This window comes from Podarcis pityusensis (genome assembly GCF_964106645.2).
Source record: "Podarcis pityusensis genome assembly, chromosome: 11".
Classification (NCBI taxonomy): domain Eukaryota; kingdom Metazoa; phylum Chordata; class Lepidosauria; order Squamata; family Lacertidae; genus Podarcis; species Podarcis pityusensis.
This window is the reverse complement of record NC_138036.1, coordinates 51,454,324-51,480,727: the sequence shown is the minus strand read 5'-3', so window position 1 is coordinate 51,480,727 and position 26,404 is coordinate 51,454,324. Positions and strand designations below refer to the sequence as shown.

General features: G+C 44.1%; 1 protein-coding gene and 2 long non-coding RNA genes across 4 annotated transcripts in view; 2 read left to right on the top strand and 1 right to left on the bottom strand.

The window, feature by feature from the left end:
- The window catches only part of LOC308458381, a 146,787-nt gene extending 125,551 nt beyond the window's left edge, over positions 1-21,236 (top strand). Inside the window, exon 5 of the long non-coding RNA XR_013977317.1 lies at positions 21,138-21,236. This is a non-coding gene — a long non-coding RNA (uncharacterized lncRNA). The remainder of the gene's footprint in view (positions 1-21,137) is intronic.
- Positions 1-26,404, bottom strand: part of ROR2 (receptor tyrosine kinase like orphan receptor 2) — a 154,848-nt gene that overhangs the window by 9,877 nt on the left and 118,567 nt on the right. For both annotated transcript variants that reach the window (XM_080972452.1, XM_080972453.1), the window contains 2 exons: positions 13,924-14,051; positions 1,999-2,313 (listed from right to left, as the gene is read on the bottom strand). In XM_080972452.1, the coding sequence (XP_080828578.1) occupies positions 1,999-2,313; positions 13,924-14,051 (443 nt within the window). The remainder of the gene's footprint in view (positions 1-1,998; positions 2,314-13,923; positions 14,052-26,404) is intronic.
- Positions 10,893-20,222, top strand: LOC308458540. Its single transcript, XR_013977537.1, has 3 exons — positions 10,893-10,940; positions 11,033-11,088; positions 20,151-20,222. It is a non-coding gene; the product is annotated as an uncharacterized lncRNA (long non-coding RNA).

Genomic DNA, 26,404 nt, shown 5'->3' with positions numbered 1-26,404 from the left:
AGGTTGTGCCATAGCACTGTGTATACATTGCATCTTACTGAAAACAATGAAGCTGGAAAAGGTTAGTATGCAGGAGGGCAGCCTTTTCTAACAGGGAGGTCTGGCAGTATCTCAGGTGCCTGGGGCAGAATCCACATTCCTCTGGCAACAACCCTTTACATCATACAGAGAGGAGCTGGAGAGGAATGATTTGACATCTGCTGTTCCTCTTTCTCACCAGCGCACTTCACTCCCCTTCCAAGTACGCCCCAAGCAGCCGAGAAAGAGAGAACATGAAATTCAGCACATCGCTTTTGCTTTGCAGAGGAATGCACATTTAAAGCATTACAACGGAATGAAACAACCCTTGCTAATTTTGCAAGAGAGATTTAGGATTTCTCTTGCAAAAACACTGCATTGAAATGCAGTTCTTCTCTTGTATTCCTCTATTGTTTTACAGTCGGTGTTAGAGCCTTTCAGATCAGAACAGAAAGACAGGATGCCAAATCTAGGTATGTTTTCCATCAGGGAAAACTTCACCATCCATCTTGCCTCCTGTGCCCAATCCAGTGCATTGGTTTTTGGATGCCTAACTGCTTGCTCTCAAAGCCTAAGCAAAGCTTACTTGCTAATTTAGACCTGAAAAGCAAAAGAGGGGCAGCCAACATTATCCTACCACCAGTAGCTGAAAAATATTTAAAATGTAAAAACAGGAGACCAACAAAACTGTCCCATTAGTGCAAGTATGTCTGCCTGCACAATGGGACTTCCTCTCCCATCCTTCTCTGCCCTCACCAATCTTTTCCAGGCATTTGAGAATTCCCAGAACAAAATGGCGGATGGGGTGGGGAATCCAAGAGGGAAAGGAAAGCTCTTCTTGCAGAAGTCCTTGCACTAACGGGACAACATGATTACATGCAACCCATACTTTGTAGCACAGTAGTAAAATGTACTTGGCCCAGAAGTCTAAACAATGTCATGTATCTTGTGACACATTAAAGGTAGAGTGAGGAAGCGGTGGCCCAAGCGCCACATAGCCTACTTTCATGCAAGCTTCGGCCTAGTTTCAAACCTCTTGACAGCTTTTTCCTCTCTCTTTTTCCTATAATTTTTATTAATTTTTCTGTTTTACATTTTAGAATATTCATTTAAACAACCTTAAAATACCAGTGACTTCCCTTCTTCTCTTTCCATTGCTTTGAGTATCTCAAGGTCATGCTGAGCCAGGAGAGATAAATTCCTGTGCTCAGCGATCTGCTCTCCATCTCTCTCTCACTTTCATTTTTACCTCGTGTGTCTGAAGTCTTTTTCGGAAGTTTTGTAACAAGCCTTTGCCTTTTAGTAAAAGTTTTTCTTTCGGACCTTTGACTCTGCGTGCTCTTTCTGTTTATTTACTGCAAGACACTGTCCATCAGGATCATCTAGTCCAACCCACTGCAATGCAGGAATATGCAGCTGTTCCTTACGGGGATCAAACCTGCAACCTTGACATCATCAGCACCACATTCTAACCAACTGAGTTTCCCAGGCTATAATGAGTAATTTAATATGTTAATTAACTTATTCATCCTTTTTAAACCCAATGCTTAAATGTATAGAGCCAATGATTTGATTTTGATAGGTAAAGGGACCCCTGACCATTAGGTCCAGTTGTGGCCGACTCTGGGGTTGCGGCGCTCATCTTGCTTTCTTGGCCGAGGGAGCTGGCGTACAGCTTCCGGGTCATGTGGCCAGCATGACTAAGCCGCTTCTGGCGAACCAGAGCAGTGCACAGAAACACCGTTTACCTTCCCGCTGGAGTGGTACCTATTTATCTACTTGCACTTTGACATGCTTTCAAACTGCTAGGTTGGCAGGAGCAGGGACCGAAGAACGAGAGCTCACCCCATCACGGGGATTCAAACCGCCAACCTTCTGATCGGCAAGTCCTAGGCTCTGTGGTTTAACCCACAGCGCCACCTGCGTCCCTGTTGATTTTGATACATTTGCACAAAAGAAAAAGCAAGAAAGATAACTTACACCTGTTGAGCCGATCTACAGGTATTCCGATCCTTATGCAGTTGGCAGCCTCCAGGGTTTCTGGCAGTGGCAGGTCTTCACATTTGGGTGGCTGGAGTTGCATCAGAATGAGCGGATTAGATCTAGCAATGTTGTATTCCTGCCTACAGAGGTCATTCTCCAGAACTTCACACTCATCCCGACAGAGCTCCCTTGGCTTAGGTGTCCGAGCGCGCTCGTCGCAGAGAGGAAACACAAAGTGGCAGAAAGACGGTATGGCGAACTGGGAGCACTGATCCGATAAATGGGTGGATGTGCCAATCATGGTAAATGCAGCTGGAAAGAAAGGCAAGGCAAACATTAAGACTTAGTTCAGGCAGAAAATGAGACACAACACATTATGATTGATCTCCTACAACTGAAACAACTTCAAAGTAGGCTACCAAATTAAAAGCATTAATAAGAGAACTGAGAACATACTATGCTAGATACATAGGCATCTCTTTTCTAATTTCTTGTAAAATTAATGAATGTTAGAATGATGTTGGATAGTAATTAAGTGGTTTCCAGCTGTAATGCTTTAAGGGAATATGAAAAAAGGGTTATAAATAGGTAAAAATTTAATATTATTACTTTTAAAGGATTTGCTGAACCAACAGATTGAAGTGGAATACAAAAAAGGGAGGTACGAGGAGGTCCGGGAAATAAGTCAAAGGAAAATAAGTAATGGAAAATCTGTGTGTTTTTAACTATTTTTATTTTGTATTTTTGTCTTTTTTTTTCATTTTTATTGTAATATTTTAAAAAATCTTAATAAATATCTTATATATATATAAAAAAGATACACAGGCATCTCATGTGTGTAACCAAAGTAGATATTTTGACAACATCACATACACAGAGTACAAGAGGACTCATCTGCGCTGCAAATTCCAGACTGATTTCTCTCTCAGATGCAGAATTTTCAAAACTTTCATAATCACAAATATTCCCAGAGTTCTTTGGTGCGAGAGGTGGTGGTCAAAGCAGTATAATCTGGTTCATGTTGTTACACAGTCCTTTGCAACGGCCGAGTGTGTCTGATTGCACCTATATTGTGGTGTATATAATATGATCGCCCTGAGTTTCACAATGTTAGTCGCTTAAAAAAGCACCCACCAACAGACCACCCACCCCTTGGCAATTTTTCCTTTTCCCTATGTTTGGGATGTACAGTGGAACCTCGGTTTTTGAGCGTCTCGGAAGTCGAATGTTTTGGAACCTGAATGCTGAAAACCTGGAAATAATTGCTTCTGTTTTCAAATGCGGCTTGGGAGTCGAATGGCTTCCACTGCCACTTTTCTCAATGGAAATTGCCGACAGTCCTTCGTGCCTTGGTTGTTGAACATTTCGGAAGTATATGTTCCAGTCTTCTGGAACAGATTACGTTCAACAACTTAGGTTCCACTGTATCTGGTCAGCCACCTCTGCATTTTGAGGCATCTTCGCATTTTCTCCCTTTGATGAGTGACCATCTGATGAGGCTCTTGACAGATCAGGATTGTGAAAGGAAAGCTTCACATTATCTTACTGGTTCCAAGCAGAGATGCTCAAACCTGTCTGGACGTCGCACCCTGTATTCTGCCATCAAATCCCAGATGTGCTGGGGTTAGCGGTACTCACTGAGTGACAAGATAAAGCCCACAATGAGCATGATCAAAGACATGTTGTTCCACAGTATAGCCTCACATGTTTCACTGCTGAGCCCCGGCACGGGAAGCAAGTCCCATGACTAAGCCCTAGTGAGGTCTGCCTCAACTCATGCTTTGTTTTGTTTTTAAATCACTATGCTGGATCAATGTATAACATACATTTTTCCACTCCTGAAACTGAAACACGCACAGTCCAATTTGGAAAAATAAAACACTGGATGGAAATGTAACAATACATTTTTGGCTGATACACAAGCTAAGGAGAAAATAATATTGCAAAGTTCAATTGCATTGTTCGTCATAGGTTGTATGTCAGGCATAGACAAACGCTGGCCCTCCAGATGTTTTGGAACTACAATCCCCATCATCCCTAGCTAACAGGACCAGTGGTAAGGGATGATGGGAACTGTAGTCTCAAAAACATCTGGACGGCCCGAGTTTGCCTATGCGTATGTCACAATCACAGAGTTGAAACTGCCCCTCTCCCGGCTTTTCCAGCAACTGCTGCTTAAATGCTGACATTTATCACTTGAATTTTCTTCGGTATTTAAAATTAGGGAAATAAAAGGCGTATCACAGGTGTGATACATGAAACAAGTCCCACCTACATATAAGTAGATTTCCACTTTCCCAAATGGTCTATAGCTTTCAGCTCATGACAAATCTGCATGTCCTGCCAATGCAAATTGTGACAAGCAAGGAAATGACAGAATAATGAAATTACTTAGTGCCCCAAGAAATTGCCACATGCCCTTCATAATGCGTAGGCTGTTCCTTCCCATTGGCACAGTTCACACTACATGTTCATCATAACATGTTCATTTGTTTGGCCTTTTATTCAAAAGCTGGGCTCACACCACAACCATAAAGCACATTTGAAGCATATTCTGTTCCTCAAAGAATTCTGGGCACTGTAGTTTGTTAATGGTTGCTGGGAATGGTCACACTCTGTGAGGGGGAAACTACAATGCCCAGAAGTCTTTGAGGGAAAGTGTGTGTTCTAAAGTTACAGCGTGTACATTGCCTAGGACTAGAAATGCTTGTTTCAAATACACTGTCGATTTTAAACTGGTTATCAGATCTTACACAAAAGAACATACAAGCACGTGTGTGTACTTACTGAACACACACACATAGGTGCTCACACACTGTTACAAACACATCTCTGCATGTGAAGGCAGCTCTCTGGCAGGCAGCTATGCTGTGGAGCAGGAAAAAGCCTTCTGCCCCACTCTCAAAATGGAACAAAATGGAAACTAACTCTCCCTTAAAAAGGTAAAGGGGCCCTTGACCATTAGGTCCAGTCATGACCGACTCTGGGGTTGCAGTGCTCATCTCACTTTATTGGCTGAGGGAGCCGGTGTACAGCTTCTGGGTCATGTGGCCAGCATGACTAAGCCACTTCTGGCGAACCAGAGTAGCACATGGAAACGCCGTTTACCTTCCCGCCAGAGCGGTACCTATTTATCTACTTGACTTTGACGTGCTTTCAAACTGCTAGGTTGGCAGGAGCAGGGACCGAGCAACGGGAGCTCACTCCGTCGCGGGGATTCGAACTGCCAACCTTCTGATCAGCAAGTCCTAGGCTCTGTGGTTTAACCCACAGCACCACTCGCATCCCAACTCTCCCCTGGGTACTTTCATAAAATCATAGAATCTTAGAGTTGGAAGGCACGCCAACAAGAGTCATCTAATCCAGCCCCCTGCAATGCAGGAATCTCAGCTAAAGCATCCATGACAGATGGCCATCCAACCTCTGTTTAAAAACCCCCAAGGAAGGAGAGTCCACCACCTCTCATGGGAGTCTGCTTGACTGCTGAACAGCTCGTACTGTCAGAATGTTTTTCCAAATGTTTAGTCGGAATCTCCTTTCTTGCAACTTGAAGCTGTTGGTTCGAGTCCTACACTCCAGAGCAGGAGAAAACAAGCTTGCTCCCTCCTCCATGTGTCAGCCTTAAGATATTTGAAGATGGCTATCATATTTCCTCTTTTCCAGGCTGAACATCCCCAGCTTCTTCAAGCACTCCTCGTAAGGCTTAGCTTCCAGACCCTTGATCATCTTGATTGTCCTCCTCTGCACACGTTCCAGCTTGTCAACATCCTTCTTAAATTGTGGTGCCCAGAATTGGACACAGTATTCCAATTGTGGTCTGACTAAGGCAGAATAGAGTGGTACTATCACAGTGGTACATCTGGTTATGTTTTTCTGGGTTACCAACAGTTTTAACCTGGAAGTGAGTGTTCCGAGCTCTTGGAGGCCTCACCGCTGGCCGGAGCCAAGTCCAGACATCTGCGGGGCCTATGGAGGCTTCGCGATTGGCCTCCAGCTGCGAGAGCTTTCTGAGGTCATCGCAACTGCCTGGAGCCAGGCCCCGACATCCGCAGGATGCCCAGCAGGTCGCATCCCAGCCCCAAAGTTAGGTAAAGAACACTTACCTAATGAAGACCAAAAGCAGTGTTAAGAAAACAAAGGTGAACCTGGGCCAAAAAGCCCTTTACCAACCCTTGTCCCACCCCCAGCCGTAGCCAGATTGGTGGCACCTAGTCAGGTAAGCCCATCTACCCTGTGGGAGGGGGGGAGTGGAAACTTTTGGGATTCTGCAAGGGATTTTGGGATTTGTTTATGTGTGTCTGCCCTGTGCCTTTGCCTCCGCTTTGCTCCATCGTTTGGGGGACTTCTGGGGGGCTCTGCCCTCTGCCATTGTTTTGGGGATCATGTGGGGTTTGGGGTTCAGGTACTGGTTGACTGTGTGGCTGCAGAAATGGATAAAAGCAATCCAAACAAGCTTCAGTGCATGTAAGAAAAAAATAAGATTTATATTTTACATCTACAATACTGTCTTATTTATTTTATAGTACAGTACATTGATTATTGCCTTCATTTTATGGATCAATGGTCTTGTTAGACTGTAAAATTCATGTTAAGTTGCTGTTTTAGGGGGTGTTTTCCATCATCTGGAACGGATCAATCCACTTTTCCATTACTTTCAATGGGAAAGTGCGCTTCAGGTTAAGAACGCTTCAGGTTAAGAACGGACCTCCAGAACCAATTACCGTATTTTTCGCTCTATAAGACGCACCAGACCACAAGACGCACCTAGTTTTTGGAGGAGGAAAATGGGAAAAAAATATTCTGAATCTCAGAAGCCAGAACAGCAAGAGGGATTGCTGCGCAGCGAAAGCAGCAATCCCTCTTGCTGTTCTGGCTTCTGGGATAGCTGCGCAGCCTGCATTCACTCCATAAGACGCACACACATTTCCCCTTACTTTTTAGGAGGGAAAAAGTGAGTCTTATAGAGCAAAAAATACGGTAAGTACTTAACCTGAGGTACCACTGTACTTGATCTCTAGACACTATCTATTGATGCAGCAGAAGCAACATCTCTCTCTCTCTCTCTCTCTCTCTCTCTCTTGTAATTGGTGGGCTTATAGTGAGTCTGTTTGGTCTACTTAGCAGCTCTCTCGTTAATCATCCTATTGCCTTATCCACATTGTGTTCCTACACTCTTAGAATAACCCTTGAACTCAGTGGCAAAGATAGTACTGATTAATTTTCTTGGTTGGGCAGAGATTTTTTTCAAGAAGCTGAGGAACTGAACAGAGCAATTCCCAAGACTGCCAAACTGGAGTATCACATGGAGCTTGTAGTCAGAATTTTGGGCTAGGCCCTTTAGAGCAGTCAGGACCAGGTTAAGTGAAAAGTGTGAGTGCACCAGAAGAAACCTGATATTTGCTAATGACTTTGGTAAGCTGCACTAAAGATTATAATGAATACCAAACGACTTCAAACAATGGCAAAGCATCCTTGAACAAGCCGGCCTTTAGAAAGAATGCAGATAAGAAGAAGGCCAAGATAAGTAAAGATCGTGGGCCCACTACAAAAAGAATACTTGGAAAGGAACATAAAATAGTTGAGGAATTTTCATATTTGGGATAACTGCTGCCAGAGAATTTTCCTCTTTAGCAACCCTGGATCAAAGTTGCTTGCTTGCTTGCCTGATTCTATTTCTTTGCCGCTTTTTATTCAAATAAATCCCAAAGTGCCTTACATAAAAATAACATAATGGAACATCGTGAATACAGCATAAATTGTATAGAATGCTTAAGAAATCATCAGTAAAACAATCCCAAATACTGTAAAACAATTTCCATCTATGTAGCACTATTAAGAAAACAACTAAAAAATAAGCTTAACATCACCAAAAATCATATTATAGGACTCACAAAGTACGACAGCATTCATATCTATAAAACAATATTAACAACATTAACAAAATAGCAGCAAAATAAACACACACACACACACACACACACACACACACAAATGGTTCACATCAGGAATCAACAGAAAGAATCTGTCAATAAAAGCATTGAGACTTTAACTGCCTACACGTGGGCAGTCTCAGGTCATACCTGAACACACCTATTTCATCATGCGATCTCATATGCAAATGTGAGTTTATAATGCAGTCAACAAACAATTTCTGAAAGTGCAGCCACAATTTGGTCACCTGCTACAATCGCGTATCCGTATACTGCTCATCAGTTTACATTTTACAGTTTTCTACGCCTCCAGGACTGAGGACAAGTTTACCAAAAAAAAAATCCCTAAAGCTGGTTAAAGTGAAAAGATTTGTACACTTACCCTATGATAATCTATAGAAGTTGCCAGTTGCTAAGTAAGAACCGCAACACCTCAAGGACTGCCTCTCTCCATATGAACCTGCTCAAACCCTGAGATCACTTTCTGAGGCCCTCCTTTGTGTGCCTCCTCCATGAGAGGTCCGGAGGGTGGCAACACGAGAGTGGGACCTTCTCTGCAGTGGCACCCCATCTATGGATTGCTCTCCCCAGGGAAGTTTGCCTGGCATCTTCATTAAACACCTTTAGGCACCAGGCAAAAATGTTCCCTTTTAACCAGGCCTTTGGTTGATCTGATTTACATCCTATGCTGTTTTTTTTTTGGGGGGGGGCTATTGAGTTGTTGTTGTTGTTGTTAATTTTGTGGTTTTATATTTTGATTTTATTCTGTGAGCTGCCCTGAGACCCCCGGATATAGGGCGGAATATAAATTCAATAAATGATGATAATAATAATAATAATAATAATAATATTTTGTGCAGTGGAAATGGAAGATGTCTAGAGAGCTAAACAGATGGGGCATATGAATGAGAAATGTTACAGAGATAATCCCATGCAGTTATTTCTATAACCTTCTGGACAGTGCAGTCATAGCTGTACAAGGAAAAGCACCAGAGAATGAACCAGCTGTGGTGGGTACGATGGGAGGCTGGTCTTCAATGGGCCCCAGTGTCTTGGGTAGAGAGAGGCTGGATGCTTGAAAGGAGCATATCACAACTGAGACTCAGAGCTGTCCTTGTAGAAAAATGCACGGTGCTATTCTCTGACCAGGAATAATTCAGTGCACCCTGTTACAAGTCAGAAAATTAGATCCAGTGATTCAGAAGGTTCACAGCTCGATACAAACTAGTTCTCTCATGTTTTGTATCTCCTGTAAGAGATGCTTGGATATGGAATCTCCTTGCTCACTACTGGCCGATGTCTGAACTTGTTTGCAAAACATCTGGATCTGTATATGCACTGGGCAGATTAAACAAGATATTTTTTTGCCAACAATTGCCTAGCAAATAATTCTTTTTATTAGATGACAAAACAAAGTACAGACATTGAAGCGGAATATAGCACTCCCGGGGAAATTGGGTGCATGAAGATGGAGTTTTAGCAATATATGGCAATGCACACAAGTCCCTTCCAGGACTGCAAAGAAGCTTATTCCAATACTGACTTCCCTAAACACCAATAATAGATTTGCCCATGGCTCCTCTTAGAAGTGCAGGAACCCATGGTAGTTTTCTTCAATGCCAAAAGCAGTAATAAGAGGCGTATTGCACAGATGAAATATATGAGTCAGCTGGGCTGAAAGAAGCCATGCCACACGGCCTCAGGGGGATGGGGCATTATTTATTATTATTATTATTATTATTATTATTATTATTATTATTATTCTGAACTGCAGAAGGACACAGGAAGTTTAAAGACAGAAAAAAGACAAAAGCACAGCCTGTGTCTCCCCTTTCTTTCTTTCTTTGCAAAAAAAGAGAGATATTTCAGAAATGTTTCACACTTTACACTGAAGAGTTTTACTACCACAGAGCTTGAAGCAGTCTTTTAAAATTAATTTTCCTGTTTGGACTGCAGATGTCACTATTTTCCATTCCCATAGCCACATGCTTCAGTGGCTTAAAGTGAAAACTAATGTAACAGTTACAAATGTAGACTTCCTTTTCTTTTTTCCTTTTTTAAAAAAAGAACTGCCAGGAAACTGATTTTTCCTAGAACAAAAATATCTTTGTTCTAGTTCGCCCGTTCTAAGATTTGCTACCTTCAGTTTGATTCTCATGCTTTTATATTTAACAGACTTTACAGTGAACTACTCATCGACCCAAAATATCTGGCATAATAAAGAACGGTCTCAATATTACAAGTGTCCCAAATGTGCACACTTTCAGGATCCCATGCTTTCAAAAGTGTTTTCCAAGGGTGCAAGGGGACCATCAGGTAATGAGGTAAAAGTTAAATGACCCCTGGATGGTTAAGTCCAATCAAAGGTGACTATGGGGTTGTGGCGCTCATCTTGCTTTCAGGCCGAGGGAGCTAGCGTTTGTCCATAGACAGCTTTCTGGGTCATGTGGCCAGAATGATTAAACTGCTTCTGGCACAATGGAACACCATGATGTAAACCAGAGTGCATGGAAACACTGTTTACCTTCCCACTGCAGTGGTACCTATGTATCTACTTGTACTGGTGTGCTTTCGAACTGCTAGGTTGGCAGGAGCTGGGACAGAGCAACGTGAGCTCACCCCATCGCATGGATTCGAACCGGCGACCTTCTGCTCGGCAAGCCCAAGAGGCTCAGTGGTTTAGTCCACAGTGCCATCTGTGTCCCAAATAAACAAGCACACAATCACTGATAGGTCCACCAGCCATTGTGAGGCTCAAAGCAATGAAGATGATGCCTCCCCAGCTGCTGCCATTGGCTGTGGGTTTCTTGTGATGTCACAAAAGCACTTGGCAACTGAGTGGATATACAGGCAGGCCAAGGGGAAAGCCCTTTTCTATTTCCAGCAGGACACACCTGGCAATGGATGTGCTATTCAGCACTGCCCAAGTTTCTTCCACTTGGAGGAGGCAAAGTGGTGAATGGAAGGAGGCAATCCTCTGGCAGTAGGATGCTAGGGAGCGATAATAAGGCAAGTTTGCTTGCTTGAAGGCTGCTGGTATCTGTGGTTGGAAGCTAGTGGACATCTCATGATGGACCTAACACTAGCTTTTGGCACAACAGGACACCGTGACGGAAACCAGAGCGCACGGAAACATCGTTTCCTTCCCACTCCAGAGGTACCTATTTATCTACTCACACTGGTGTGCTTTTGAACTGCTAGGTTGGCAGGAACTGGGACAGAGCAATGGGAGCTCACTTCATCATGGGGATTCAAACCATCAACCTTCCGATCGGCAAGCCCAAGAGACTCAGTGGTTTAGACCATAGTGTCACCCACGTCCCATCAGGCTATGCAGCTGGAGTGCTCATTCTAGTTTTCCCTGGCTTAACTCCTGGTTTGCCTCTTCACCTGTGGAAGCTACGATGGCAAGACCAAGGAGAAAGCCAGAAAGCCTTGATTATTTCTGCAGCTCATTTATAGACACATGTAAGCAGCCCATTTGGATTACTGTGTGCATCTCCTGCGTTCAAGTTTGCTCATGCCTTTTTGCAGAGCACAGCTGTTCTTGTTTCTACATGTGGAGGAGCACGGTTCTCTGGATTATGGCTTATTACAAGCCCCGATAACTATGCACACTGAATCACTGGAGCCTTTGCATATAACTGCAGAGTTGTCTGAATAATCACTGCTGTACAACAGGCGCCTGAGCCTTTGCTGTGAAAACTTATTAAACAAAAGCAAATATACACCCTACGTAAAACTCTGAATAGGAGCACAGAAGTACAGGAGCTGACTGGCACTTCGTCTCCCGGGTTTCAGACAGAAGATTTTTCCAGCTCTAGCTTGGGATGCTGGGAATTGGACCTGGAACTCGGTACATGCCAAACCTGAGTTCTATCACAGAGTCCCAGGCAGCCTTCCCCAACCTACGCCCTCCAGATGTTTTAGATTCTAATTTCATCAGACTCGGCCACGTGGTCAGAGAAGATGGAAGTTTTGAGTTTTGAGTCCCAAACATCTGGTGGACATAAGGCTGGGAAAGGTGCTTCCTAGAAGAGATCCACCATAGCAAGCGTTTTATTTTTTGCAGTAGACTACAGAGGGTATATACAAATAGTTAAAAACAAAACAAAAGGTTGCATAGTGAGTCCCAGTGATGACAGGTATTTGATTACAAATACTACTCAGGTATGTAACTGCTTTGCAAGAGCATTGAATTAGCCACAGGGAGGTTAAATAACATTGTATTATTATTATTAATTATTAGGTAAAGGTAAAGATAAAGGACCCCTGAATGGTTAAGTCCAGTCAAAGGTGATTATGGGGTGCAGCACTCATCTTGCTTTCAGGCTGATCGCCAAAAGGTTATAAAGACTAGGATTAGCTGCCAGAGAAACAGTTTCTATCCAAATGCAATTTTGGTTTTAAACGCAGTGTAAGGTAGTCCCTATGGGAGTATATTGTATTTAATTATGGGGTATTAGAGTTTTTAGGGGATTAACCAGGCTGGGATAGGTGGGATAGCAAGCTTATTGGTTTTTGAATGTCTGATGTAGATTTTTTCAATTTCGTTGTTCTGTATGGGACAATGACAATAAAGATTATCGTATCGTAACTGATGCTTTTGAATTATGGTGCTGGAGGAGACTCGTGAGAGTCCCATGGACTGCAAGAAGATCAAACCTATCCATTCTGAAGGAAATCAGCCCTGAGTGCTCACTGGAAGGACAGATCCTGAAGCTGAGGCTCCAATACTTTGGCCACCTCATGAGAAGAGAAGACTCCCTGGAAAAGACCCTGATGTTGGGAAAGATGGAGGGCACAAGGAGAAGAGGACGAGATGGTTGGACAGTGTTCTCAAAGCTACTAACATGAATTTGACCAAACTGCAGGAAGCAGTGGAAGACAGGAGTGCCTGGCGTGCTCTGGTCCATGGGGTCATGAAGAGTCGGACATGACTAAACAACAACAACAACGAAACAGAACTAAACTGTGATCTGCCATGGCTACCCTACTATGCTATTTGGCTACTCAAAATACAAAAGTGCCACCACTGCCCACCACTAAGAGACATCCAGGAGCCCTGCAGGGCATGATGGTGGGCAAAAATCACTGGGCAGAGGCCTTGTGGTTTGTTTGTTTTTGGAGGGGTGTGATCCTCCGCAGTACCATGGCTTGTTTTTGTTGTTTAGTTGTTTAGTCGTGTCCGACTCTTTGTGGCCCCATGGACCAGAGCACGCCAGGCACTCCTGTCTTCCACTGCCTCCCACAGTTTGGTCAAACTCATGTTCGTAGCTTCGAGAACACTGTCCAACCATTTCGTCCTCTGTCGTCCCCTTCTTGCTAAAGTCTGGCACCAGCCCTGCCACGGAATAACACAACGTGAGCAGAAAAGAAACCTCATGAAATTCATCAATCTCCCCCTGCAACACGCAAGACATCATTCCACCTCAAGAGTTAATCCAGATACTCCAAATCACTGTGCCCTATAAGAAGCGTACAAGATCATGTTCATCAAGGTGCCATTATATGAGATAGCATCCAATTATTCATGCAGGTAGGCAAAGGTGTCCGCTTTAGGGAAATTGAAGTATCCCCTTCTTGACCTGGGATCACTGCCTCCCAACATAAACAAACAGTTTAACCCTGGGGGGGAAATTACTCCGGTTTTTCCAAAAGAGGTTTCTTTTTTGTGTGGACAGCTCTACATTCAGGCTAGAGTTGTACTCTTGTTGCCCCGAAGCAGGAACTAAAGTGAAGGGAGGAAACCCTTCCCCGGACATATATTAAAGCCCTGAGAGTGATTCCTTGCACTTCAAATTCCACCTTAGGAGGACTGCAAAAGCTACTGCGTAATAGGGAAAACACATTGCCCCAATTCATCCTATGGTGCAGGCTGTAAAAAGCTGTACCCAGTTTGATTTCCATTCATTACAGTGTTAAAATTGGATTTCAGGCTTTTGCATGAATTACAATGTTTTCAGACAAGGAATGAGGCATGCGGGCTTACCAGTGATTCGGTTCTCGATTTCCCCTTGCATCTGGAGGGAATCCACATAAATGGTCCTATTTCCAATGATGCGAGCGCAAGCAATTCCCCTGTAAGGCTGGCAAAACCCATCTTCGTGGTAATCTTCCCTGCAAAAGACAAATTGGGGAGCCTGTAAGTACATCTGCAGATGTCTGCCTGTCCCTGATGAATTTTAAAGAAATATGTCCTTCAACAGCAGCAGAGAAATGTTAAATCTGACATTTTACATTCCTCCAGATACTGGTCTCTCACCTCAAGTTTTCACCAGACAATGTTTCTGGAAACAAGAAAGGCATCAATGAACATATTAATTCAAGGAAGGAAAGGGGGGACCTTTTAAAAGTGAAAACAAGAATTATCTTAGAAATCCTATGCTAATGATAATGGGATGTGGCAGGTTATTCTATTAAAAGGCTGTCCAACTGAGACCACAATGTGTATCATGTTACACCTCATAATACATTGCTGGCATTTAACGGCATGCAATGCAATTAGGCAAGCAGTTGTTTCTCTTCTCCTGCCTCCTCCTGCAATTCTTCATTTCCTGCAAGCGAACAGCAAAAGAGGCCTTGCCAAGATTTAATTAAAATATGGCATAATTCTGAACTATGGCTTAGATAAACAGAATGAAATCAGGGCTTAAACGTCCTTCTCTCCCACCCCCTCCTATGGATTTAATGCCAAATTCTTTTTTTCTTCTATAGAACCTAATGCATATGTTGAATTACTGTCTGGGCTGCTAAAAATCTGCTTAATGTATCCAACTTAAATGGAGTTGCTCCAGAGTACCATTGCTAGGAAAAAAGCCATTCCTTTTAATGCTAGGGATGGCCAGTTACTAAGACTCTGAAAGATAATAATAACAATAATAACAATAACAATAACAATAATAATACCCCACCCATTTGGCTGGGTTTCCCCAGCCACTCTGGGCGGCTCCCAACAGAATATTAAAAACACAATAAAACATCAAACATTAAAAACTTCCCTTAACAGGGCTGCCTTCAGATGTCTTCTGAAAGTCAGATACAGTGGTACCGCGGGTTACATACGCTTCAGGTTACATACGCTTCAGGTTACAGACTCTGCTAACCCAGAAATAGTGCTTCAGCTTAAGAACTTTGCTTCAGGATGAGAACAGGAATCGTGCTCCGGCGGCGCAGTGGCAGCAGGAGGCCCCATTAGCTAAAGTGGTGCTTCAGGTTAAGAACAGTTTCAGGTTAAGTACGGACCTCCGGAACAAATTAAGTACTTAACCCGAGGTACCACTGTAGTTGTTTATTTCTTTGACATCTGATGGGAGGGCATTCCACAGGGTGGGTGTCACCACTGAGAAGGCCCTCTGCCTGGTTCCCTGTAGCTTCAATCCTTTGGCCCTCCAGATGTTTCGGACTACAATTCCCATCATCCCTGACCACTGGTCCTGTTAGCTAGAGATCATGGGAGTTGTAGGCCAAAACATCTGGAGGGCTGCAGGTTGGGGATGCCTGATTTGGTCACTACCGCATTTCCCCTGCTATTTTAGTCAGCAATTGCTTGGCTAAGCCAGACAGACAGCCTCCTATTCTTAAGCCAGAGTATCAACATTTGTCCTTCTCACCAAAGAGATGCAGCCCAGGAGGGATAGTATGAAGACTTTCAGCTTCTGTCAGAGTCCTGCACCAACTTGATTTCTTAAAATGAATGTGTTAACTTTGCAGAGAAGGTCAAAGATGGGCTACAATAAATGTACGGTTTGTTGTGGCAATTAGGCAGCTGCATTGTTGTAATTATTGCTGCAATTATGGCCAAGAACAGCACAATGGTATTTGCAAGCTTTAGGTCAGCCAAGTTCATAGAAAATGATCAAGCAACAAAATGGATGTAGGAAATGTTGAGCACAGACATCTATAATTTAATATAATGTATTTATGTAGGATGGAATTTTTTTTTTTGAAAATGAAGTCCTTTCTGCACACGTGGAGTTATTGTTTCCCAACAAAACTTCAGCAGAAGCACCAATTAGGGCAGTTTCTCCTCTCCCTGACTGGTATTCAATACACTTTACAATAACTAAAGTCATCACAGAGTGTGGCACTAAACAGAAAGGGGAACCGATGTAACAAAACAGGAACAGCCTCATTCCCAGTTCACAAAGAGTTCATGTACTTTTCACTTAACCACACGGTAGTGACTCAGTTTCAAACCAGAGATTGCCAATTTGACTGAGGTTAAACATGAAATGAAATCTAGACCTTTCACATCTTTGGAGCCAAAACATGGCTTAAGGGGCCACCTAGAAGATCATTTTAATTTTGTCTCGGTAATGACAAGAATTCAAACGAGTGCTTTTTGTTCAGTAACATCTACATGACGCCGCTGGGAGAGATCATCAGGGGGTTTGGGCTGGGTGTTCATCAGTAGGCGGATGATACCCAGCTCTACCTCTCTTTTAAATCAGAACCAGTGAAGGCGGTGAAGGTCCTGTGTGAGTGTCTGGAGGCAGCTGGAGGATGGATGGCAGCTAACAGACTGAGGCTGAATCCTGATAAGACAGAAGTACTCTTTTTGGGGGACAGGGGGCGGGTGGGTGTGGGGGACTCCCTGGTCCTGAATGGGGTAACTGTGCCCCCTGAAGGACCAGATGTGCAGCCTGGGAGTCATTTTGGACTCACAGCTGTCCATGAAGGCGCAGGTTGATTCTGTGTCCAGGGCAGCTCCATCTGGTACGCAGCAATGTCTACGCAACATGATGACCATGTACATACGCAATAGACAATCTTTATAGGATTCCTTCAAACCATAACAAGTGCAAAATGAAATCTTTAGTCCCAAAGTCTCTGAAAATCTTTAAATGAAGCGAGGTACCATCTGGTACGCAGACTGAGACCCTACCTGCCCACGGACTGTCTCGCCAGTGTTGCATGCTCTGGTTATCTCCCACTTGGACTACTGCAATGCACTCTATGTGGGGCTACCTTTGAAGGTGACCCAGAAACTACAACTAATCCAGAATGTGGCAGCTAGATGGTGACTGGGAGTGTTTTAGACCACAGTGCCACCCGCGTCCCATGTGGACAGAATGCCTCAATGAGGCTGGAACAGCCATTTCCAATCTAGCACCCTCCAGCTAATCGAGACTACAACTCCCATCAGCCCCAGCCAGCATGACCAAGCGGTAGGGATGATGGGAGCAGGTAGTCCAACAGCATCTCCAGAACACCAGTTTGGGGAAGGCTGGGCTTGAGTAAAGCTGAAATGTCTCCAATGTACATGTAGATACCACCTTTCCTTCATGGAAGTTTATGGGCATTAATCTTATCCTCTTAATTTAAAGGAAGAGCAGAATACAATTACCCAGAAATACAGCTCTAAAGGATGCTATCAGTGCCTTTTAGCCTTAAATATGTTTCCTCCCAGCCTGATATATTATATGTTCTTAACCCAGGCAAAGAGAGACGTTTGAAAGTCAAAACTGAGGCTAATTCAAGCTTTACATTCATGTTACAGGATATGGGAAATCCAGGGGGGGGGGATCCATTTGTGAAACTACCCTTATCAGTAACTGCAGCAGCACAGACCAACTTTGAATAGACACTGCGGGGGGTGCTTCACACATTATATCATTTTGAAAGTATAAACTTAATGTACTCCCAGGACCACTTCAGCACGCATGTTTGAAAGCTTCCCTGTAAATAGCTGTCTATGGAAAGCTAACAGGCAGAGTTCAAACCAGAACTTCTCCCTAAAGTGGAGATCTGGGGTTCTCTTTTTAAACATGGAATAGCAATCAAGCATGTGATCACCAGCCCCCGTCACAGTGTTAGAAACTGAGATGTGAACGCTAGGAGCTAAATGGCACCTTAAACCGAGGTTATGGGTGCAACAACGTACAGTCTCGGCGTGCTTTCTTATAACGAGAATACAAAACTGAAAATGAATGAACTGCAGCTAAAATATTATGTTCATTTTTCACATGGTCTAGTCCTTCTCCTGCCCACCCCCCTAATATTCTTCAGCGGGTCTCTCCTTTCCCTCCACACTGTATTGTTAATCTGAAATCTTAGGCGCCGTACTGCAGCCAAAGCTCAGAAACTGCTCACACCAATAAAATTCCCTGTTGCAAAATGCATCTAGAACAATGGGAGTTCTGAACACTGCAGGGTACGAAGGATTCTGCTTTGAAGGCAAACCATGGTTTGGGGGCTAACCATGGTTTGCCCAGTTTGAACACTGTTACTAAGCACAGAAAGTAAATCAAGTAAAAACTGGAAGCTCCAAATATTTGAGTGTGTAAGGGGAGCAAGAAGGAGCAAACAAGCCAAACACCTGTTCCTGGCGATCCAGTATGATTTGCCTGCAAAGGTAAAGGTAAAGGGACCCCTGACCATTAGGTCCAGTCGTGACCGACTCTGGGGTTGTGGCACTCATCTCGCTTTATTGGCCGAGGGAGCCAGCGTACAGCTTCCAGGTCATGTGGCCAGCATGACTAAGACGCTTCTGGCGAACCAGAGCAGTGCACAGAAACGCCGTTTACCTTCCCACCGGAGTGGTACCTATTTATCTACTTGCACTTTGACGAGCGTTCGAACTGCTAGGTTGGCAGGAGCAGGGACCGAGCAATGGGAGCTCACCCCGTCACGGGGATTCGAACCGCCGACCTTCTGATCGGCAAGTCCTAGGCTCTGTGGTTTAACACGCAGTGCCACCTGCGTCCCTTATTTGCCTGCAAACCAGGCCAATAATCTAGATTTTTGACCCTCCATTACCAAAGCTCTCTGCTATGTAAAACGGGACATAAAAGTAAAGCTTTAAAATATGTATGTTTCCTTAACCAAAGAAAAGTCATATGGATGCATCCAACAAACTTGTCCACTTAGCACAAGGACTTCTGCCTGTACAATGCATCTTCTTCTTCCCATGCCCTCATCCATGTATAATGTACACTCCTTAAGAGATTTGGTATAGAAGTATAGGGAAAAAAATCTGTGCTGGCAGTTCTCCCAACCCTCTGGAGCAGATCAGGCGTGGAGGCAATGGGAAAGGAAGTCCCACTGGCCAGGCGGAAGATGATGTTCTTGGAAACAAGTCATACAAGCAATACTCAACAAAATAAAAGGCAGCAGTTAGTTCAAAAGGTGTGTCTTTTGGGCAATTATTTTTGAAATATGGCACCTATTAAAGAAAAATTATATTTTATCTTCCAGAGGACTCCTGGCACAAAAACAATAATAAGTCTTGTGGTGCCTTAAATTTATTATGGCAAAGCTTTGAGGACTACAGGCCACTTCATCAGATGAATGAAGCATTATCCTGGATTACATGCCTGGGGGAGGTTAGATGGAAACAAAATGCAGAAAGTACAGAGACAGTGCTAATTACATAATTAGCAGTAGTCATTCACCCGTTTTTTGTGTGTGGATAGCATATATCCTGGTGTTGGTCAGTTACAGCAGTGAAATTGCTCTCCTCGTGAGTAGGCAAAAACACAGAGAGAGTGATGGTCCTTAAAATCAACAGCACCTATCCCTAAGCCATCATTCAACAGCACCATTACTCAATTCATTAGAACCAATAAATGCATTTAGGAAAGGCGATGCCCAATTAATGAATTAGTGACTAATGAATAAAACGTGCTGCTGATTTTTTAAGTGACCCTGAGATTTTGTTTCACTCATTAACTAAAACTCAAATCTGTAGATTCCACGTCAAAGCAATATTTGAAGATTTACTAGAGATAATTTCCTCTGTGCCATTAGATTCATGGGTTAGTGAAATTAGGCTTGTAGCATACTAACACCACCCAGACAAAGGTTTGAAAGATACCTGTAGAACAAAGGAGCCTTTCTTTACAAATCAAACAAGCTAAATGCAAGAATAAATGCAGACAGAACCCCGGTGCATGTTAACTGCCTAAGATATCTATTATACACAGGCTGTCATGTGATTGAGCCAGAGGGCATATAAACATAATAACTATATTGTCTTCAGTAGCAAGAGAATAGGTAGGCACATAGCCTAATCTACATTGAGAACATAAAATCATGCTATAAAGAAGGCTTATTTTACTCAGAACTGAAGTACGACAGATGCTGGTATATATTATGTGTAATATAAGTAACTGGTGCTTCTCTGCAGGGATTTTTCTGCTTCTTTTATGTCTATTCCTTATCACTGCAGGCAGATAAAAGCTGCTCTTGTTCTTCATCTCTCGTCCGACTTCTTAGGGGCCCCCAGTTTGGACAAACTCTATGGAGAAACATTGCTGCAGCATCTCTTCCTAACCCCCTTTCTGCCCCAAGCACCTTGCAATGCAAGCAGGCTGCTTCTTGCTGCCTACACCCCAAAATCACACCAAATATTATTTGCATCGACTGCTCTTGCCTGATAGTACGGAGGTTGCAGGAACAACCGATGCCAGAGAGAATAAGGAAGGCAAATTGTGTGGATTTCACCTCTGTTCTGGAAAGAACAAGTCTCCTGAAACAGTCGTGAGTGGGCTGTAGTGGTGTCAGTCATTTTTTGGACAGGATGGAACAGGAAACATTGGAAAAGGTGTGCGCTAGCCAGACATGATGCGAAGTACATAGAAGACTTGAAGTGCAGGGCAAACGCTCCCCCCCCATCACACTCAGCCAGCATGGTTGGGGGTTAGGGGTGATGGGGAATATAGTCGAACAACATCTGGACACCCAAGTTTGGGGAAAGCTGCTTTAGAACATAGAAGCTGACCACACATTAACCGGCATTAAGGTTGCTATATATTGAAGAAAAGCCATTACTATCTGAAATTCAGTTCACTTAAACCTTGCCTCTGTTGTACTTCTCCTTTAGTTTGGTGTTTCTTTCTTTGCAGGCCTCTCAATCTGCAGTGGCCAAGTTGCCAATTGTGGACTGATACTGCTTTTGCAAAATTCTAGATTCAGGTGGGCAGCCATGTTGGTCTGACACAGTCGAAATAAATAAAAAAATTGTCCAGTAGCACCTTAAAGGTAAAGGGACCCCTGACCGTTAAGTCCAGTCGCGAACGACTCTGGGGTTGTGGTGCTCATCTCGCTTTATTGGCCGAGGGAGCCGGCGTACAGCTTCCGGGTCATGTGGCCAGCATGACTAAGCCGCTTCTGGCGAACCAGAGCAGCGCACGGAAACGCCGTTTACCTTCCCGCCGGAGCGGTACCTATTTATCTACTTTTGATGTGCTTTCGAACTGCTAGGTTGGCAGGAGCAGGGACCGAGCAACGGGAGCTCACCCCGTCGCAGGGATTCAAACTGCTGACCTTCTTATCAGCAAGCCCTAGGCTCTGTGTTTTAGACCACAGCACCACCTGCATCGAAGTGTGCATGCACACAAAAGCTTATACCCAGAACAAACTTAGTTGGTCTCTAAGGTGCTACTGGACAATTTTTTGCTTTTGCAGAAGTTTGCAAATAATGGTCATCATACTGTTTCACAGCATACAGTATACTGCAATAAAATGGCTAATTAAAACAATTACACATTGGAAACCGTCAATGGCTAGAATAGAATAGAATAGAATCTTTACAATTTTCAGATCCAAAGTGAATCGGTATGGGGGGAGCCAACATGGTTCTCTCAGATGTTGTTGCACTTACATCTCTCATCATTACTGGACATGTTGATGGGATTTGGAGTCCAACATCTGGAGAGCCACATGTTGTCTACCCCTGCATAGGCCAGTACATTCATATCTTCTACTTCCCCAAAGTTGAGCTACTTTTAGCATCCTTTTAAGCTACCCGAGAACAACAAATCCTTCCAAAAAGAAATGCAATTAACTACTGGCAAAAGAGGTAAGGCAGTGTTCTTGTATTATTGAAATAATGGTGCCTCTGGCCACAGAGTCTGCTGGAGACATAAAATCAGTCTATTGTAGACATGTGCGAGGATAGCAATACAGTAGTGAAAAGCAGATGTGGCTGCAGACGTTGATTCCTTATGAGAGTAGATTAAACTATGGATCAGCTTTAAGCTCATTTCTATTGGCAACTGTAATGAATACCATAGTAGAGGCAACTGGGGGGAGGCCCTAGGAATATCATGGTGTGACATGAGGATACAGTCAAATCTCTTCTTATGTCCACCTCCACTTGTGTCCATTTCACCTAACGTCCGCGGCAAACCCGGAAGTAACTGGTGGGTTTGCCATCATTCGCGCATGTGCAGCAGAGGCGATCGCCGTTCGCACATGCGCAGAAGTGGACAATTGCTGCCTGTGCCTGCGCACAATTGTACCTCTCCCAGCGACCCATTTTGACCTCCGGACAGACCTCTGGAATGGATTATGGTCGCAGGTAGAGGTTCCACCATACAGCTTGGGGGGGGGGGATCTAAACTGAAAGATGCATTGTGTGTTGTTTTTTTAAGTCAAAAGATAATTCAAATAAAGTCAAATCAATACTTCATTGAAAAAGACCAGAAGGGATTATAAACATTCACTGGAATAAACAAGACAAAGCATTGCTGAGCAGAGCACTCCTGTTCAGAATTCTAGCTTTCAGAATTCTTCCTTCCTTCCTTCCTTCCTTCCTTCCTTCCTTCCTTCCTTCCTACTATATTTATTGATATCTAAACGTCCAGTCGTGGCCGACTCTGGGGTTGCAGCGCTCATCTCGCTTTATTGGTCGAGGGAGCCGGCGTACAGCTTCCAGGTCATGTGGCCAGCATGACTAAGCCACTTCTGGCGAACCAGAGCAGCACAAGGAAACGCCATTTACTTTCCCGCTGGAGCGGTACCTATTTATCTACTTGCACTTTGACGTGCTTTTGTACTGCTAGGTTGGCAGGAGCAGGGACCGAGCAACAGGAGCTCACCCCGTCGCGGGGATTCGAACCGCTGACCTTCTGATCGGCAAGACCTAGGCTCTATGGTTTAACCCACAGCGCCACCCGCGTCCCTTATATTTATTGATACTTGTCTATAAACACGTTTCCGTGCACTCTGGCTTCCATCACGGTGTTCCATTGCACCAAAACCAGTAACCCCCTACCACCCTTTCTAGCTCCAGAGGCTTCTCTGTTTGGCCATGTGTTGATGGGATGTGGCAAAAGCACTGGCAATGCGGCAACCAAACCACCACCACTATCTTCTTCCCAGCCTGTAAGACGGGAAGTGAGTGAAGATTGCCACAAAACCGCAGGGATTATGACTGCCTCACCCTGCAGCTCCAGGTTTGGGAGAAGAGTGAGGCTCACTCGGCTTGGCAGAGAGCAGCCGAACTCTCATGGTGGTGAGCAAAAATGAGGGACATTGTCCGTGAAGTGTTGTGACTGTGTGTATTTGGGGCTTGTGTTACTTTACCATTGCTTCCATTTTCAGGGGTTTGCTGATTTGCCCTTCAGCTGACCAAAAACAATACTCCCAGATTAGTAGAATGCAGGTGGCGCTGTGGTCTAAATCCCTGAGCCTCTTGGGCTTGCCAAGGAGAAGGTCAGTGGTTTGAATCCCTGTGACGGGGTGAGCTCCTGTTGCTCTGTCCCAGCTCCTGCCAACCTAGCAGTTCAAAAGCACACAGTACAAGTAGATAAATAGGTGCTTTTGTGACATCACAAGAAACCCACAGCCAATGGCAGCAGCTGGGGAGGCATCATTTTCATTGCTTTGAGCCTCACAATGGCAGTTGGACCTATCAGTGATTGTGTGCTTGTTTATTCGGGACACGGGTGGCACTGTGGTCTAAACCACTGAGCCTCTTGGACTTGCTCATCAGAAAGTCAGCAGTTTGAATCTCTGCGAGGGGGTGAGCTCCCGTTGCTCTGTCCCAGCTCCCGCCAACCTAGCAGTTCAAAAGCACACCAGTACAAGTAGATAAATAGGCAGGAAGGTAAACGGCGTTTCCGTGAGCTCTGGTTTCCATCAAGGTGTTCTGTTGTGCCAAAAGTGGTTTAGTCCTGCTGGCCACATGACCCAGAAAGCTGTCTGTGGACAAATGCCAGCTCCTTCAGCCTGAAAGCGAGATGAGCGCTGCACCCCATAGTCGAATTTAACTGGACTTAACTGTCCATGGATCCTTTAACTTTACCTTTATTACTTGTCCAAAGATATATGGAACACTGCTTTCCATTTTCCTTTCCTCTTGTTTTCTCTTCCCCTAATGCCCAATCAGCATTCTATGCCTATCAAACATAACCAGTCTTTACTGAGCTATTTATATCCTCTCTTAGAGTTTTGCAGCTCCCCTGGTCTTTATTTTCTTTCTTTTTTTGGACTTTTGTAAACCTTTTGGTTCCCTCAAGCTTGCTGAAACACCCCTTCTGCTGCATAGATAGTGTTATTTTAACTCAGGCATAGGCAAACTTGGCCCTCCAGATGTTTTGGGACTACAATTCCCATCATCCCTGACCACTGGTCCTGTTTGCTAGGGATCATGGGAGTTGTAGTCCCAAAACATCTGGAGGGCAAGTTTGCCTATGCCTGTTTTAACTACATAAGCACCCACTCTCATATAAGTTTGTTGTTATTATATATAGGGAAAAGTGAAACAAAGGCAAATAGCTTGACTGTTTCCCCCTCATTAATTAAAAAGCTTCCACCTGACAGTCCCTTTGCTATTTTTGTGCTTTTAGCTCACTTATTTGCGACCAATTCAAGCTCACAACAATGGCAATATATTTTGGGTGGAGTATTTGGTTTGTTTTACAAAAACTCTTGAAGAATGCCCCCTCAACAAATAACCAACAATGTGAGATTTTTAGAGAAAGAGCATTTGATTCCCCCCTCAATCCCTGTTTTGTCAACAAAAAACACATGGCAATTTAAAATGGCATTTGTGAAGAATAAATTGTTTGATTAGTTTGACTGCTCTTAAAAACTGACTTGATTTATACAATATGTGGTAATCTATTTAGATTTGCATTAGACATTCTAGAGGGCCTCAGCTTCATAATCATGATAATAAGCAATGAGCTTAAGAACTGAATAAGGACATTCACATAATATTCAGAAACCAAAATATTCTGTTGGCTTAATGTGGCACAGTGTCTTAAGCTCTGTTTCCGCTGAACCAGCCTATGTAAAACTACCAAACGCCAAAAAAGTTCATATCTTCTGCGCCCATGGCTAATCAATATTAGGAAAGTTAAATATTTAAGTGACAAACTATATTTCCAATCATGTTACCAGAAATAGCTGTGAACTACAATGAAATCAGGGTTAGACAATACATCTCTTAATTGGGAATCCTCCTACATGTGCTTTAAAGGAAAAAGCCACAACTTATACCTAGAAGTGGGACCTGTAACAAAATGTTGCAGTGTGGAGTGCTCTGCTTGGGGTTCCACCCAGCTTCCCATGGCCTCTCCCAATACACTCCAGTTCATGCCTCCCCCCATCCTGCAATCCAGTCCCCCCCCCCCAAGTCAGTTAGCATTCTATGCCTGCTGAGCATTCTCAGTTCTGACTGAATGGGAATCCTAAGTTGTCTTTACTTCTGAAAGACGTAAGGTTCCCTCGAACCTGCTAATCCTTTTTTTTTTGTCTGTCGGTGGTGCCATTTTGATTACAAACAGATGAACACTTGAAGAATGAGTTCACTATTACGATACAGTGGTAACTCAGGTTAAGTACTTAATTCGTTCCGGAGGCCCGTTCTTAACCTGAAACTATTCTTAACCTGAAGCACCACTTTAGCTAATGGGGCCTCCTGGTGCCGCCGCGCCACCGGAGCACGATTTCTGTTCTCATCCTGAAGCAAAGTTCTCAACCTGAAGCACTATTTCTGGGTTAGCGGAGTCTGTAACCTGAAGCGTATGTAACCTGAAGCGTATGTAACCTGAGGTACCACTGTATAGGATTAAGATCCTATATAGGGTAGGACCTGAACGGGGTAACTGTGCCCCTGAAGGACCAGATGCACAGCCTGGGAGTCATTTTGGACTCACAGCTGCCCATGGAGGCGCAGGTTAATTCTGTGTCCAGGGCAGCTATCTACCAGCTCCATCTGGTACGCAGACTGAGACCCTACCTGCCGACAGACTGTCTCGCCAGTGGTGTATGCCCTGGTTATCTCTTGCTTGGACTATTGCACTGTGCTCTATGTGGGGCTGCCTTTGAAAGTGACCTGGAAACTACAATTAATCCCGAATGCGGCAACTCGACTGGGGACTGGGAATGGCCGCCGAGACCATATAACACCAGTCCTGAAAGATCTACATTGGCTCCCTGTACGTTTCCAAGCACAATTCAAAGTGTTGGTGCTGACCTTTAAAGCCCTAAATGGCCTTGGCCCAGTATACCTGAAGGAGCGTCTCCACCCCCATCATTCAGCCCGGACACCGAGGTTCAACTCCGAGGGCCTTCTGGCCGTTCCCTCCCTATGAGAAGTGAGGTTACAGGGAACCAGGCAGAGGGCCTTCTTGGTCGTGGCGCCCTTTCTATGGAATGCCATCAGATGTCAAGGAGATAAAGAACTACACAACTTTTAGAAGACACCTGAAGGCAGCCATGTATCAGGAAGTTTATAA